The sequence below is a fragment of the Grammomys surdaster genome, unplaced genomic scaffold, assembly GCF_004785775.1.
Source record: "Grammomys surdaster isolate TR1022 unplaced genomic scaffold, NIH_TR_1.0 125463, whole genome shotgun sequence".
In the NCBI taxonomy this organism is placed as follows: domain Eukaryota; kingdom Metazoa; phylum Chordata; class Mammalia; order Rodentia; family Muridae; genus Grammomys; species Grammomys surdaster.
Genome location: NW_021620326.1, coordinates 327,444 through 343,948, shown reverse-complemented (window position 1 = coordinate 343,948; position 16,505 = coordinate 327,444). Strand labels below are relative to the sequence as shown.

Here is a 16,505-nt window from a genome sequence, read left to right as displayed (position 1 = left end):
CCCATCTGTCTCTCCCCCTCAATCCCCCATCTGTCTCTCCCCCTCCATTCCCATCTGTCTCTCCCCTTCTATCCCCCATCTGTCTCTCCCCTCCCCATCTCATCTGTCTTCCCCCTCCCCCCAGCTGCAGAACTCTTCCTTCTCTCACAGGCTGGTGAGTTACAGTAACTACTCCCCCACATCTACCCAAGAACTCGGGTCGGGGAGGAAGACAATGGACTGACAGCCACGAAGGCTCTTTTTACAATTGTATTGCCACACTTGGTTCCTGTCAGTTGTACATGTCAGTGGGGTTTGCTGCAGCATGCCTATACACATATAATGCTGTGCTTTGGTTGATGACATCTCCCCAACCACCCTTCCCGTGTTTCCTCTACCTCTGATTTTCCTGGTCCCTCACTGTCCCAAGTGTCCATCTACTACTTTCAAATCATCTTTTTTTGTTATTATCTTTCTGATTTCCACACATGATGGATGAGAGAAAACCCGGCGTACTTGTTTTCTGTATCTGAATTATTTTGCTTAACACAATAACTTACACCTCAATGCATTTTCCTGCAAATGACAAGACTTACATTCTTCTCTCTACTGAGTAATATTCCACTGTGTCTGTGTGCCATGTTTTCTTTATCCATTCATCTGCTGATGTGCACTTAGGCTGATTCAAGTGCTTCGATGTTTTGAGTAGGTCTACAATAAACACAGGTGGGCAGATATCTGCTGGATCCTGACTTCTCTGATTACAAATCAATGCACGCTGGGTCACATACAGCTGAGTCACACAGCCAGGGATGCTTTTTACACTTCCTTATAATGTCCCTGAGACTCTTCGAAGCAAGTGCTAAAAGCTTGGTTAGCTGCATGGCAGATAAACAAGCAAAAGCTAAACTCATACAGGAAGAGAAACTTTGCAAAGCACACTGGCCACAGCAAGGAAAACACATTGTGTTGTCTGCTTCATAAAGAAAGTGAGGCAAAAAAAAAAAAAAAAAAAAGAGTAGGGAAAGCTGTGCCAAGATGAACATATGAGGAAAGGCAGCGGGAGAGAGAGACTGGAAGGCCTCAGGAAACAAAGGGCGCATGCTCAGGCCAGCCAGCAGAGAAAGACTGCAAGCCCTCCCCCCCCCCCCTACCTCTGCTTCATGTTGCAGACAGAGCTTGCACCAGGAAAGAATGTAGGAGCAGGTACTATGTAGATGGCTGTTGAGGACTAGACACCTGCCGGCACAGCGTTCTGGGGTTTCCCTCAGCTCACCAGTCCATCCATTCTCAGGAAAGCGTCTCCTTTACTAATAACCATTTCTGTTTCTGCCCATGTGTCTGTGATCCAGTTCTTTGCTGTAGGATACAAGAACCTATCTACTTCATCGGAGACTTAGATCTGGCCCTAGATAAACCTCTCAGCTCCAAATCCCTGACATGTATACGTATGTGGGACCCCTGACCTCTCTTTAGAGTGGGTCCTGCCGGTACCAAACCCGCTGGACAGAGCTTGCAGTGTTCTGGGGCTGGCAGTCTGTCTGCCTCTCAAATTCCTCATAGACCCACAGGGAAGCTCTGCCAGCTGCTTGGCTCTTTTTTTTAGGTATGTTTGAAAGCACCTAAGTGATGTCAAAAAATCCTGTCAAATCCTCTGCAAATTATACACACTTGTTCACACTAACTCTTTGAGGCAGACGTACATGGTGGCCACGTTGAGAACAGCTCAGGGAGGAGATAACAGTCTAAGCAAAGGAGACCTGCTCAGGACAAAGACTGCCTCTTGCTAGTAGCACTTACTTGGCATGAAATTTTTATGAGCCAAGTGTACATAGTCAGGGACTGTTAGTACAGAGGTCATGAAATTATTAAGTTCCATTAGGAGTTAACACATAATTGAACTGATATACACATGTATAAATGTATGCACATGCACATATGTGTGAATAGTATGTGTACACACACTATACAAATGTCTGCACGTTTAAGAAAAAACGGTGATGTGCTGCATCCTTTAAAACGACAACTTTACCTACAACCACATTTCTTACAGGAGCAGGAAGCACATGCTGATTTTGGGCAGTGACAACCTGCCATTCTCTCTGGTGATATCCACCAGCCTGAAGCTGCTAACCCTATCTCATCTGTAGTCTAAGACGCTCCTAAATGCACAGGTGAGGTTTAGAATCTTTGTTTTTTTTATCTAGAAAAGCCCAGTGGTTTTAACACTGTTAAACAACACAGTGGTTGTAACATGCAAATTAGATTAGCATATACCATATACATTAGTCTTGCAAAGACTTTAAAACAAATGTGAACTCACACGGCCTCCACTATTAGCTGTGGGACAAAGAACAAGCCCCTCAGATTCCCTGAGTCTTAGTCTCCTTTTCCAGAAAGTGAAGGGTATAGTGTCTGGTGCATATGTGACGTAAGGTAATTTGTACCAAGACCCAATCCTGAGAATAACCATAGAAACTGGACAAAATGCACCTTAAAATAAAAAAACTTCTGAGACCAATTACATCACTCAAGAAAAAGAAAGGCTGATGGGGGTTGGGCAGTGGTGGCCCACACCTTTAATCCCAGCACTCTACTTGAGAAGAGGAGGCAGGCAGATCTCTGAGTTTGAGGCCAGCCTGATCTACAGAGCAAATTCCAGGACAGCCAGGGCTACACAGAGACCGGTCTGGAAAAACAAAACAACAAAACACAAAACATAAAAAAGAAAGAAAGAAAGAAAGAAAGAAAGAAAGAAAGAAAGAAAGAAAGAGAGAAAGGAAGGAAGAAAGAAAGAAAGAAAGAAAGAAAGAAAGAAAGAAAGAAAGAAAGAGGGCTGGATAGATGGCTCAGTGGTTAAGAGCACTGACTGCTCTTCTAGAGGTCCTGAGTTCAATTCCCAGCAACCACATGGTGGCTCACAACCATCTGAAATGGGATCCGATGCCCTCTTCTGGTGTGTCTGAAGACAGTGACAGTGTGCTCACATATATGAAATAAATCTTAAGACAAACACAACAACAACAGAACACACACCAAAAAAAGAAAGTCTGGTGGGTGAATGTATGGGGTCTGGGCAGGGTCGAGGAGACAACAACTTACTTTGGCAGACCAGGTCCAGCAGTGCTGATGACCAGCTTTTAATAGAAGTATGGGTAGAAGGGCAGACAGACAGACAGGTGTCATTACCAAGGAAGGAGGGAGATGAGATTCCTGGTCACTCTGGAAATGACTAAGGTGTTAAGGGCACACAATCTAACGACGGCAGCAGTCAACAAAATCACCCACGTGGGAGTTGGGCTTCAAATTGTTATCAATATCTAAATTTAAAGCAACTTTGATTTTTGTTTGTTTGTTTTTGTTTGTTTTTTGAGACAGGGTTTCTCTGTGTAGCCCTGGCTGTACTGGAACTCACTCTGTAGACCAGCCTAGCCTCGAACTCAGAAATCTGCCTGCCTCTGCCTCCCAAGTGCTGGAATTAAAGAAATGTGCCACCACCGCCCAGCGCAACTTTGATTTGTAACAACAACAACATTCTCGACTAAACAATATAATGACCAGGACTCAGTTCCCAGCATCCAGCACCCACATGGTGTCTCACAACCATGTGCAGCTCTAGTTTCCTGGGCTCTCACGCTCTCTGGCGCCCTCTGCAGGCACTGCATGCATGTGGCGCACATGCAGATGGACAGGCAAAACACTCATACACATAAAATAAATAAAAATCTTTAAAGCTAGAAGCCTAATTGTCAAAAGAATGAAACAACAAAGCACGAATGAGAACTGAGAACAGCAGTAGAATGTACACTGACAGCCAAGGTGTAAAGGACTCTCAGAGAACGATATGTGCTCAAAAACCAAGTGTGAGAACTGTGGTATATGGAAATTATAAAAATAAATCCAATGGACTTTTCAGAGTTAATGTCCTTAAAAGGAGATTAAACACAGCAAGAAAAACCACGAACTGGGGCATAGATCAGAAGAAAATAGATAAAATATGTAAAAATCACTCTGGTATAAATAGACAATAAGGTCAGACATACATCAATTTGAATGGCAACGAGAGATGGAGAAGCAGAAGATACCCGCAGACAGTGGGGGGAGGGGTGTTGAATGGACAGGCAGACAACACAGTACACCGAGAATAAACTATACTATGCCCAAAGGAAGGAACTTTCTTTAAAAACAAACAACAAACAAGAAAACCACCGATCTTGATTATAGAAAAACAAAACAAAGCAAAACAAAAACAAACAGAAAAACAAAGTCAAAAAAATTGTAAGCAGGTGGTGAAAACACGCCATAGGACAACAAAGTGACAGTCTGAGGGACAGTCATCTGGCTTTCCAAGAGAAACAATTCATCCAGAAGACAATGAACAACATCGAGACCACACTAAAAAGTCTGCCTGCAAACTAAGACAGTCCCACCAGCATGTTCCCAGAATGAGGAAAGGGTACTTTGAAGAAAACAGAAAAAATTATTTTTAGAATAAAGATCAAAGATAGAAGAACATTAAACAAACAAACGGCAAATGTGGGTGAATACAACTGAATATGTAAAATGGCTTAATTCCAGTGCCAGGGAGTCCGATGCCCTCTTCTGACCTTGTGGGCACTGGGCATACATGTAGCACACAAAAATGCATGCAGACAAAACACTCATAACATAAATCTAAAATAAAATTGTTTTTAGATAACAGTGATTATACACTCTTGGGATGAGAATATACTAATTAAAATGAGTTATAAAAATTTGAAGATCAGGGGCTGGAGAGATGGCTCAGTGGTTAAGAGCACTGACTGCTCTTCCAGAGGTCCTGAGTTCAATTCCCAGCAACCACAAGGTGGCTCACAACCATCTGAAATGGGATCCGATGCCCTCTTCTGGTGTGTCTGAAGACAGCTACAGTGTACTTACATACATATAATAACTAAATAAAATCTTTAAAAAAAATTGAAGATCAGGGGCAAAGAAATGAAAGAATCCTAGGATAATATATTTCCTAGGATACACACACACACATTAAAAGAAGAAAAAGCATGTCTATTAAGCCATATGCAGTGTTCCAGACCCATAATCTCAGCACTTGGGGCTGAGTGGCAGGATCTCAAGTTCAAAAACCCCAATAAAAAGTTAAGACCAGGGCCACTGAGATGGCTCAGTGGATAAAGCACTTGTCATTCAAGCCTGACAACCTGAGTCTAATCTCCAGTTGTTCTCTTATCTCTACATATGCACTGTGGCATGTATTCTCCATGACTCCACCCCGTACACAGACAGACAGACAGACAGATAGACAGACAAACAGACAGACAGACAGACAGACAGACAAGATAGAGAGGGAGGGAGGGAGGGAGGGAGGGAGGGAGGGAGGGAGGGAGGGAGGGAGAGAGAGAGGCTGTTGGAGTTCATACATACAATGAGAATAAATAAAATTTGGAAAAAATATTAAAGTTTAAAAAACAAATATATATAACTGCCAGCATATATTGCTAAGTCAAAAGTTCTTTTGTAATTTCTCTTTGTTTTTCCATTAAAAGAACACACAGAAGTTGTAGCTTAAATAGCCTTTAGCAAACATAACCTTGAAAAAGAATAGCTCAGCCAGGCAGTGGTAGTACACGCCTTTAATCCCAGCACTTGGGAGGCAGAGGCAGGCGGATTTCTGAGTTCGAGGCCAGCCTGGACTACAGAGTGAGTTCCAGGACAACCAGGGCTATACAGAGAAACCCCATCTTGAAAAACAAAAAACAAGAAACAAAAAAACACAAAAAAAGAAGAAGAACAAAACAACTCAGTTGAAAACGGCTAAACATTACAACCACCATGTCACAAAATGGTTCAAATTTCAAAATGGCCAATGAGTTTGTGAGAATGTAATCAACTTCATCAGTTAGACAATAAGTTAACTCTGCCACTCGGTATTACTACAAACCCAGAGAAAGAATGTGGGCCACAGGTACCGTGAAACAGCTACAAGCCGCAGGACTCAGCATCCATAGACCCTGAGGAGCCACCAAGGGTTCACCAGCAATATAACAGATAAGCAGATGATGAATTAATTCTAGTACACTCATAAGGGGTTTTACACAATATACAAAGTAAACAGCCACAAGCAACAGTCTTTATGAATATCACCAAACAGCACAGAGAAGAAGATATGGTTCCATTTCATCCCTTTCTCAAAAAAGAAAAAAAAAGGGAAAAGGTTAGAGACCTAAATATCACGGTTTAGGTTTATGTTCTTTGTTGAAAAAAAAAAAAAAACAGAAGAAAAGCAAGACATGTTGACCAAAAGCGTGAGACAGCTTTTTTTTTTAAGGGCGGGTGAGAGGGTCCAGGCAGGGCTGGCGGGTGGGAACAGTCCCTCTTTTTGTCCTGGTGCTGGTTTGCATTGTGATCACTGTCTGGTAAATTCTTGTATTCTGCACCTTATTTTCTGCAATGTTACTTAAAAATACTTTAAAATGTTCAGTTAAAACTACTTAAATAAGTAATTCAAATGCATGTACCACTGAAAGCTTCATCAATAACTATGGTGGCACAGGCCTTTAATCTTAGTGCTCAGGAAGCAGAACTCCGAGCTCAAGGCCAGCCTGGTTTACTGAGTGAGGTCCAGGACACCGAGGGCTACACAGAAAAACCCTGTCTCAAACAAAACAAAACAAAAGCAAGCAAACAAACAGCATAGTATCTCCAATGAAGAATAGCTGGGTGGGGATGGGGGGCGGACAGAGGAAACAGGGCATGTCCATCCTTGTTTCTGGCAGGAGGAGGCTTCTTCCAGGACAGACCATCACCTCTCTGGCTCCAATGGTTTTTTTCTCTGGGGAATCCATTGCTTTGTGTCTTTCAGGACTAATACACTGACAGCCTTTCTTGATTTGCTTTTCCTTTTGACTCAGATAACCAACCCAGCTTCTGTCTTCATACGTGTTCAGTAAAGCCTAGTCATTTGATGAAAGCTGAACTCTGCTTTTTGGCTGGTATCCTGCACACTAATAACTTTAAATGGATTTATGATTTTTTTTTGTCATCTGTCTTCTACTAAGCTCCAAGCATCATGACATTGATGCTGCCAATAAACACTTGTTAATGATTTCACAATTTAATGAATGAACCCCATGGTATTACATTGGAGACATAGTACAACTAACTACTTCCAAGATGCTCCTGCTATATTTGAGAGAGTACCAATTTACCAGGCCAGGCATATTACCACCATTGGTGGAAAACAGCATTTGTTGGCAGGAATATCCATACTCTCCAAGATATTTTCAATTGTTCCAGATACGGCATTTACAAAAGCATCTAAAAGATAGAATTTTTATCTTTACAGACTAAGTCATCAGTGAGAGGTTCTCAGTGGACAAGATGAGTCACCCATGGACTCCCAACTGGAATTCTAAATGGCAGAATACAATAAGATTAAGAAAAAGAAGAGCCGGGCGGTGGTGGTGGTGCACGCCTTTAATCCCAGCACTTGGGAGGCAGAGGCAGGCGGATTTCTGAGTTCGAGGCCAGCCTGGTCTACAGAGTGAGTTCCAGGACAGCCAGGGCTATACAGAAAAACCCTGTCACAAAACCAAACCAAACAAAACAAAACAAGAAAAAGATACCCAGCCCTCTGCCTGATTTTCACACCCTAGTGCAAGTGATTGGGAAAAATAAATACTCAGTGCATGATACAGAAACTCAAACACTTATTCATGTTTGTTGTCCTCAGCACATCCCCAAAATTACAATGTTAAATAACACATTAAAACACACAGTTCAAGACCATCTACAAAATGAGCTGGAGCATTCTGGGACTGCTAGTCAGGATTTTCACAACAAGGTCTGCAACTCTACAGATTTCCTATACCACTGTTTTTAAAAAGGTGCAAAGAACATCAGGTTGCTTACAAGCCATCGCTTGCGCTAGCCAAATATTTCAAACGGAAGCACGCTAGCATATGCTCTACCGGGAAACATCTGAATTTTAATGTGGAGAAAAGCAATTTATAAACATCACAGTTAGGTTCGTACCTCAACAAGAACTACCATCTCACAGCGGACCATTGTAGGATCAGTTTACCTAACACTCAAACTCTGGGAAATGCAGTCTCAACTCTGAAGATGTCAGCAGTCCTTCCCACGTCTGCAGTCTCTTTCCTAGTAAACCATCTATCTATATCTCTCACTAACTTTGGCAATAAAAAATATACTAGTAACATGAAGGGAAGGCCCACTATCTCTAGCACTGTAACCGGTCAGTATTACCTGTAACTTCCCCTTTGCAAAACAGCTAGTTAATAAACAAGAGCTTTCAAATATGGAACTATTCGGGTTTTAAGAGAAAGAGATTGCTGATAACCTTGGTAAACTAGTTAATAAACTTGGTAACTAGTTAAAATGCAGTTATACAGCTGTTTGTTTTTATAACCAGAACCAAATAACTTGCTTTGCTTTATGTCGGATCTCCTGCAACAAAAGAATTCCATTTTCCTTATTCATTCTCATAGGTCATATGAACATAGGAAGTGGCCACAGCAGCCTCTTAACAGATTGCTTCCCTGGTAACAAAAGGGCATCCTACACCTGATTGCCCATAAAGACAGCTGAGTCCAAGCTAAGCACCTTCTATCTCTCTTCTCAATACATTTGGCAGTATGTTAAGGAGGGGTGGGGGAGGGAGAGTATGCAATCCGGCGTTCGATTCTTAATAATTCTCCACTCACTCACTGCTAGTCTCATCTTAACCCACTATGAGTCACCCAGAACTCGAAGACCCCATCGCCCGACAGGGCAAAGAGGCGTTTCTTCTCTCCTAGCCTGGGGAAAAATAAAATCACAACTCGAGACGCCTTCCAGGCCCCTAGTCAAGGCGAGCAGGTCGCCCAGCCCCGGAGACCGGGCGGCGTCCTGGGTGTCTGCAGCCAGGGCCCCGGGCGGAGCCTCCCGCAGTGCCCGGTTCTTACCCGCCAATCCGCCGCCGCCGCCCCCGTCGCCCCCGTGGCCCTTCCTTCGTTGCAGAATGAAGTAGGGGTTGGCTCTCTCGGTGATCCACAGCGCGTTGGCCAGCAGCACCTCCTCAGGATTCACCCACATGGTCCTGGTGGCCGCCGGCAGTCGCACAAAGGGGCCCGCACACTGGCGCGCTCTCCCGGGCACACGCGCGCCCGCCCGGCCGTGGGTGCGGGGCCGCGATGGCCTTCAGCAGGCTGCGGCCCGCGGCTCCCGGCCCGCGACAAAGACCCAGCGGACGGAGGGGAACGAGGACGGGGATTGGGACCGAGCAAGTAGCATCCTCCCAGCCGCGCCGCGCTCGCCAGGCGCACAGCCTCGCAGCCTGGCCCGGCCCACAGCGAGGCGAGCAAGCAGCGGGGCTCTGTCTCCCAGCACCGCAGCGTTCAAGGGCGAGCTTGTGCGGGAATCCGAGCCCCCAGGGCGCAGTGATCTCCAGCTGCCGAGCCCGAGATCACCGTTCGTGAACACCCCGCGTCGGGGCAGCGAACTGGAAGGACGCTCCGGGCGCTGAGAATGAATGACGACAACGCAGCTCAGTCGCCGCGAGCCCGGGTGATCGCGGGTGGCTTCTCGCGAACCCGGTGGAGACGGTGTGCGGAGCGCAGGGCCCCACGCCCATCACAGCGAGGAGGAAGCTGCCCGGCTCGCAGAGCCTGCGTGTGGCGTGTGTAGTCAAGACTGACGCTCGGCGGGACAGCGCCACCCCTGCCCCGGAAACGTGTGCTCCCAGGTTCCAGACCTGGCTCTAGAGCCTGGAGTCCAAGGTGGACGCAGCCAATGGTTGGTAATGTTTTTGTTTCCTGCATCCCAGGATCTAGTCACGCGCTAAACTTGTCACCGCCGGTGGCCCCTCCCCTTCCATTCCTTTGTAATTAAAGTGGCCCAGCTAAATGCATTACATCACTTCTTTCCTTGACCTACAGGGCGTAAGCTATAGCGAAGTTGGAAACGGCCCAAAAGCTTAAACCAACTAATTCTCGCCACAGCTGTTACTATATTGTGCGTTAGGAGCTTTGAGGAGCACTAGCGTGGCAGAATTCAGAGGTGTATTCAAACTTAATGGATGCACTGTTTGTTTGTTTAAGAAAATTAAAGCAGAGACGCTCAGACCAGGCAGGCATCTTTATTCCTAACAATTTGTCTTTTCCTGCATTCATGGAGTCCCTCTGTGGTGTCAGCTCATCTGCTCCTTATCTGATGTGACTAAACGCATTCACCCAAGAGACCAGAGAATGTTTTCAGCCAAAGAGGTTTCCCTTTTCAGATGAGGAGAGTTTACTAGACTCTGCAATGACCCAAAAGTTAGCCAATCGTGAGAACTTCCTCTTTTCAAACAACCAAACCATTCAAACTACCTACTATTTGAATGTGACCTTCCACCCCCAAATTCACTGTGACAACATTAATCTGTGGGGCCATTAGAGGTAATTAGACCAAGAGGGGTCCTTGTCAGAGATGGGGGAAAAACACAGAAAGCAGGATACAGAAGTTGGGTTAGTTTATCCATCAGCTCAACCCTGTAAGGAAACAGAATCAGCAGTAGATGTGGCCCACATGGTTGGAGACTTACTGGCCATGAGAAACAAATGTCTTTCCTTTAAAAGTTAGCCATCTCAAGTATTCCTTACAGCAGTACAGATGGACTAAGATCAGTTTGGGTGTTTCTGACATTGTGTTGAGCACTCTTTCAAGTAACTGGGTGAGTAAATTCCAATAAGGCTTTGGTCCTAGCCCTGAGGGTGCTAAAGAAATGCAAGGCTCTCTTCCTGTCACCTCAGTGGTCTTCTCCCTGGTTTGTTTATTTGTTTAGATACCTCTCCATTTACAGGGTCCCACTCGGTAGCCCAGAATGGCCTTGGACCCAAGAGCCTCTTGGCTCATGAAGTGTAAATGGGTTTGCTGGTTGGTCTGCACGCAATCCGTTTGACTCTTTACCTTTAATCTCCTTAGGAGACAGACACTAGACCTTCAGGCCTTTGAAAAAACCCAACATAGTTAACAGACTCAGATATGATGCTTTGTGGCAGTATAATTTCTAAAACTACAATGATGCCCCCCATGCTGAGATCGTAGAGGGTGGGGCAGTGTGAGCTCACGTCTCTCTACCCTGAGAAGAGCGTACATTGAACTGGCTCACAGCTCACTCTACTGTCTTTCTATCCTTTGTGTCTCAGATTTCTGTAATGTAGGCACGTCTATGGCCACAGCAGAGAGAAATTTAGTTCTTTCTGTTGTGTTTAGCCAAACACAGTCAAGTTTTCGTTCCATTATCAATTTCTTTGTTTCCAACATAGAAACTAAGGTGTTCGGTTGTGGACCTGACTATTTGGTAATAATTTGCTACCTTCAGTATTAAAATCAACAAACAAAAAGCACAGAGGTACTTTTATAGGTACATTTTTCACTTTCTGTAACTAGCTTTTTTTTTTTCTTTTTTCCGAAACAGGGTTTTTCTGTGTAGCCGTGACTGTCCTGGAACTTGAATGTAGACCAGGCTGGCCTCAAACTCAGAGATCTCCTGCCTCTGTCTCTGAGATTATGGTATTAAAGGCGGCGCCACCACCGCCCACCTTGTAAACTCGCATTTTCAATGAATCTACTAACTCTCTTAATGACATCATTTGTAGGATCCGAATCTGGATCAAACACCTGGCTTGCTGGGCGTGGTACCACGTGCCTTTAATCCCAGCAGAGGCATTTGCATCTCTGTGAGTTCAAGGCCAGCCTGTTCTACAGTAAGTTCCATGACTGATCAGGGCTACACAGAGAAACCCTCTCTCCAAAAAACCAACCAACCAAACAAATAGGTGACTTGACACCAAAACCTCTCGATGACCTAAAGTGAAAATTTAGCTTAGCTTTTCATTAGTGTCTTGGCACCAAAATATTTGTGCAATGCACGCATTCAGTCATCTACTCATTCATCCAGTAAAATGTCTATTATACCTGTGTCATAGGGACAGAAATTGAACAAAATATAGGAAAAACTCTGCCTTTGTGAAGATTAAAACATAAAATTAATAATAAGACAAATCTTGCAAGAAATGCTTGGAGAGCAAACTTGGACTTTGAGCAGAATAAACACACACACACACACAACCTTTAGTTATTTTCATGGAGAACATAAGGCAAATTTTAGACTACCAGATAGTAGTAGCCTACCTATAGAAGGGCATTGGCCACAATTGAGAAAATACAGGGAATTTGTGGTGACCTGTTAGTGCCAGGCTTCTAGCAGGTTTTAGGATCAGAGCCTGGGCCCTAACAAGATTACTCAATATGGCCTCATTGGGAACCAGAACAAAGATGTTTGATGGCTTGTCCTCCTACCCCTCAGTCCATTTTCAGGGTCCTGGAAAGCTGTGAGGCATAGGTTTAAATGAGAGGTGTGTGTATAGCTAAGCAGCCAGTCAGTCAGACTATGGTCCTGTCAATCATCACTGTCTTAGCTCTTGTCTACCTGCAAGGTGATCTGACAAAGTATTCTACTGTATAGAATCTATTCCTTGGGCACAATTTCCTTGTCTGGCTGGCACCAAACTTCAATCTGTTCCTTCCAGCATAAGATTTTGGAGGGAAGTCTAATTTTGGGGGAACCATTATTTCAATAGTGACATTTAAAAGGGGAAGGGCACCACAAGTGTTTCTTTAGAAAAGCAGGCAACAGATGCTTAGATAAAGAGCGGTCAGTGATTCAGCTGTGTGTGTCGGTGTTGCCCTGAGCTCTCCCACTTTTTGTGTTGGTTGAGAAGAACAAACACACAAAGACCCCTGAATAATCAAGTAGTTTACTGGTCAGTATCGAGTCTGACCCAGGAGATCTTCATTCCTGGCTGTTCCTGGTATGCTCTGTCAGTGGAGAATTCAGTTTCAGTTACAGCAGAGGGAATTTACCAGGTAGCTAAAGGGCAACCACTTCCCAGATGAAGCCTATGCACTCATCTTCATGAGGAACACGTGTTTTAGACGCTCCTGTCTTCCTTGCCCAACCTGGAAGGATGGCAGCTTTAGCAGGCTTCTTGGGATTTCTATTTAGAGATGGAAGAGTGCTGACATCTTAGGGTGTCCTTTGCTGTGAACAGACACCATGACCAAGGCAACTCTTATAAGGGACAACATTTAATTGGTGCTGCTTACAGGTTCAGAGGTTCAGTCCATTATCATCAAGGTGGGAGCAAGGCAGCATGCAGGCAGGCATGGTGCAGGAGGAGTTGAGAGTTCTACATCTTCATCCAAAGGATGAAGACTGTCTTCCAGATAGCTAGGAGGAGGATCTCAAAGCCCACCCCTCCAGTGACATACTTTCTCCAACAAGGCCACACCTACTCCAACAAGGTCACACCTCCTAATAGTGCCACTCCCTGGGCCAAGCATATTCAAACCACCAAAGCTGGCTACTTGGTTTAGAAAAGGCTGGTGTGGTGGATCTAAGCCTTTGCAGTAGCTTTGATGTTGGTTATAGAGTTCTTCACAATGGAGACATCTGGAAAAACTAGATAGACCAGTCACAATGGCAGGTCTGCAATTAGTACAGCTCGTTCGTAATGTAAAGGCCACCTCTTTCTTTCAGCTTTAAGATGGCCAGGACCATCCTCACAGACAGGATTGAAGGAGCAAGTGAGAAGGCTAATTAATTAATTAATTAATTATTAATTCCATGACAGGCTTCAAATCGGCAGTTAAGGAGACTAGGCCTAAATCTCTGACTCCGAGAACTGGGCAATTCCAGGTAAGTCCAGGCCTCAGAAGCTGCTCTGTCATCTGGCCTGAGGCAAGGACACTGGGTCAGCAGCAGTTTCCAGACTTCCTCAGGTCCTTTCCAGCCGCCTCACTCTGGTAATGGAATGTCTGTAGAGATGGACCCAACAGATTAACATAGAGGTCACCTACCCCAGAATCACCTAAAGTGCTTTAAATCAGGCCTGTGAGCTTACTTGGGGGTCTCTTGCTTGGACTGGGAGACCCCAGCATGCTGGACTTCTGCAGAATAAAATTCTCTTTGCGTTTGCATACTATTTGAGTCCAGGGTGTCATTCTTCAGCGGATCATGGACCCTTAAACATGGAGAGTCCTCAAACTGGATTCTGACATGTAACTGTAGTACCTTCCTCCCATTCATTCATTCATTCATTCTACTTTTGAATTCTGAGATGTTCTGGAAATAGAAATAAAAATGAATGAAACGTTGTTTCTTTCCATCGAGTCACTTGGGGCAGACGTTGACGGAAGGAAGAAAGAAGCTTCTTTAGGGGGAGAACATGAAGTGCAAAATGAACAGAAATGATCAGAGATAATTACCCTGATTAATTATTTGACATTAAAGAGACTGAGACATTAGTGATTGGGAAAGATGAGAAGGTGATGCCTGTATATCACAGGAGAATAAGGAAATAGTCTACTTCAAATTAAGTGCTATGGGCATTCTAAAAGAAGATAGAGACTGGGTTTTCCCCAGGCTTAGCATTTATGAGTTGTTAGGTGGTCAACAAAGATGTATTTACATAGCTATTGGTCTTTTAAGCTTCAACTAATTTCCTGGATTTAGGGAGGAAAAAGTAGGGGCTGGTCTGCTGCTGCTGCTATGTATTCAAATGCCAAATAGTGTATCCTGAGACCTGGTTGCCCTAAGACTAAGACAAGTGAATTCTCACAAACACCAAATGATTCTATGTGAACCTAGCCCCTCAAGTTATCCCTGATTGGTTAATAAAGATGCCTACAGTCTAGGTTGGGCAGAAAAGAAGGGGCAGAGCCGAAGTTCCAGAGCTTGAGGTCTGAGGTAGGGACAGAAGGAAGAGAGAGGAAGAAGGAAGGAAGTCACCATGGGGGGGCATGAGTACATGGTCACCAGGGCTGGCTTGATGGAGTAGGAGGGACCCAGGCAGAACAGGGCAGGTGATATCTCAAGAATCACCACGCAGAAGTAGACGAAATACCATAGAAGGTTGATATCTGCCCAGCTTATTATAAACCTAAAGGTTCCTGTGTCCTTTATCAGGGAATAATACTGTCTAAAGTGGGCTAGAAACCCCTAATTGATATTTAAAGACAACAGGGTATAGCAACCCCCAGCATAATTTTAACCATAACACACCCTAGTTACTGTTCCTCTGAGTGTCCCAGTTAGCTTTTATTGTCAACCAAACCATACTTTGGAAGAGAGAACTTCAGTTGGCCTGTGGTCATGTATACAAGAGCTTGTCTCTCTTGATGGTTGGTGTGGGAGGACCTCGCTCACTGTGGGTGGGACCATCCCTGGGCAGGTGAGTCTGGGCTGTGTATGAAAAACTAGAGAACTTTCTAAGCATGAACAGAAAGCAAGCCAGGAAGCAGCTGTCCTTCACGGTATGAGCGTGAGCTCCTGAGTGAGCTCTGCACTGACTTCTCTCACTGTCGGACAGTTAACTAGGAAGCGTAAGATACAGCAAACCCTTTCCTCCATAAGTTGATTTGGGGGTTCATGTTTATCACAGCAACAGAAGGGAAATGAAAACACAGAATTCTTCACTTTATATATAAGGAGATTAAGGCCCAGAAAAGCAGGGAGACTTAAGTGGGGTCACATGATACAGCACTGGTTAATTTTGCCTTGCTACAACAAAATACCAGACACAAACAAGTTAGGAGAGAAATGATTTATTTTGTCTTGAGGTTTCAGTCCATGGTTGCCTGGCTGCATGTACCTGGGTACATCATGGCAGCAGAAGCTGAGGCGTAGGGTTGCCGTTCACTTTATGGCTGACCAGGAAGCAAAAGAAAGAAGATATGTCCCCAAAGACCTGTGACATACATCCCAGTGACATACTTCCTTTAATTGGTCCCTGCCTTCCTAGTTTCCAGAATCTCCCCAGAGCAGCACCACCAGCCTGAATCATGAACAGCCTTAAACTCTCCCTTCGCTCTCCCCTACCTATCATACCTTCCTTAAAAACTAAGTGTGACCCACTTACATACTTGTATGGCCTTGATCCATCCTTGTGGTCTACATGTTAGGTGTTATCTATTGATTGATCAGAGCTGAACCACATGCCTGCCCTCGTGAAAATGGTGACAGAGGCTTGGAGTCAGTGTGCAGGCTGATCGTTAATCCCAAACATTCAAGGAGAAAGACCACAGACCAAAGTCATCATAACCAAATTAACTACTCTTTTTTTTTTTATCTTTACATAGGCTTTCTCCTGTGTACAAGAGATCACCATTGGATGTGAGAAAGACAAGGTTTTTATAGCCCAGGGATCGAGAGCTTACAAATGAGAGGGATTTAGCAGGCAAAGTAGGCGGAGTTACAGGAGCAGAACATGAGCATAACACACTAGTCATAGTGATCTCCTGAAGCAAAGACATGATTGCAAGGTGGGCATAACAACTGCTTACAGGCCATTCCATGAGACTCCGTCCAGAGACCTAGCAACAGCTTATGTCATCATCTGCCTCTGCCTCCGGGGGTACCAGACAGGCTGCTTATAAAAGGACTGCCTGCCACGCTCTCTGTTCTCACAGAGTTTGAGGCTGCT

At 44.6% G+C, this 16,505-nt stretch overlaps 1 protein-coding gene across 1 annotated transcript in view; it reads right to left on the bottom strand.

The window, feature by feature from the left end:
* The window catches only part of Tbc1d9 (TBC1 domain family member 9), a 97,044-nt gene extending 87,918 nt beyond the window's left edge, over window positions 1-9,126 (bottom strand). The window contains exon 1 of the mRNA XM_028786285.1: window positions 8,943-9,126. Coding sequence (XP_028642118.1) covers window positions 8,943-9,072 — 130 coding nt within the window. The 5' untranslated portion in view covers window positions 9,073-9,126. The remainder of the gene's footprint in view (window positions 1-8,942) is intronic.
* Window positions 9,127-16,505: the final 7,379 nt, after the last annotated feature.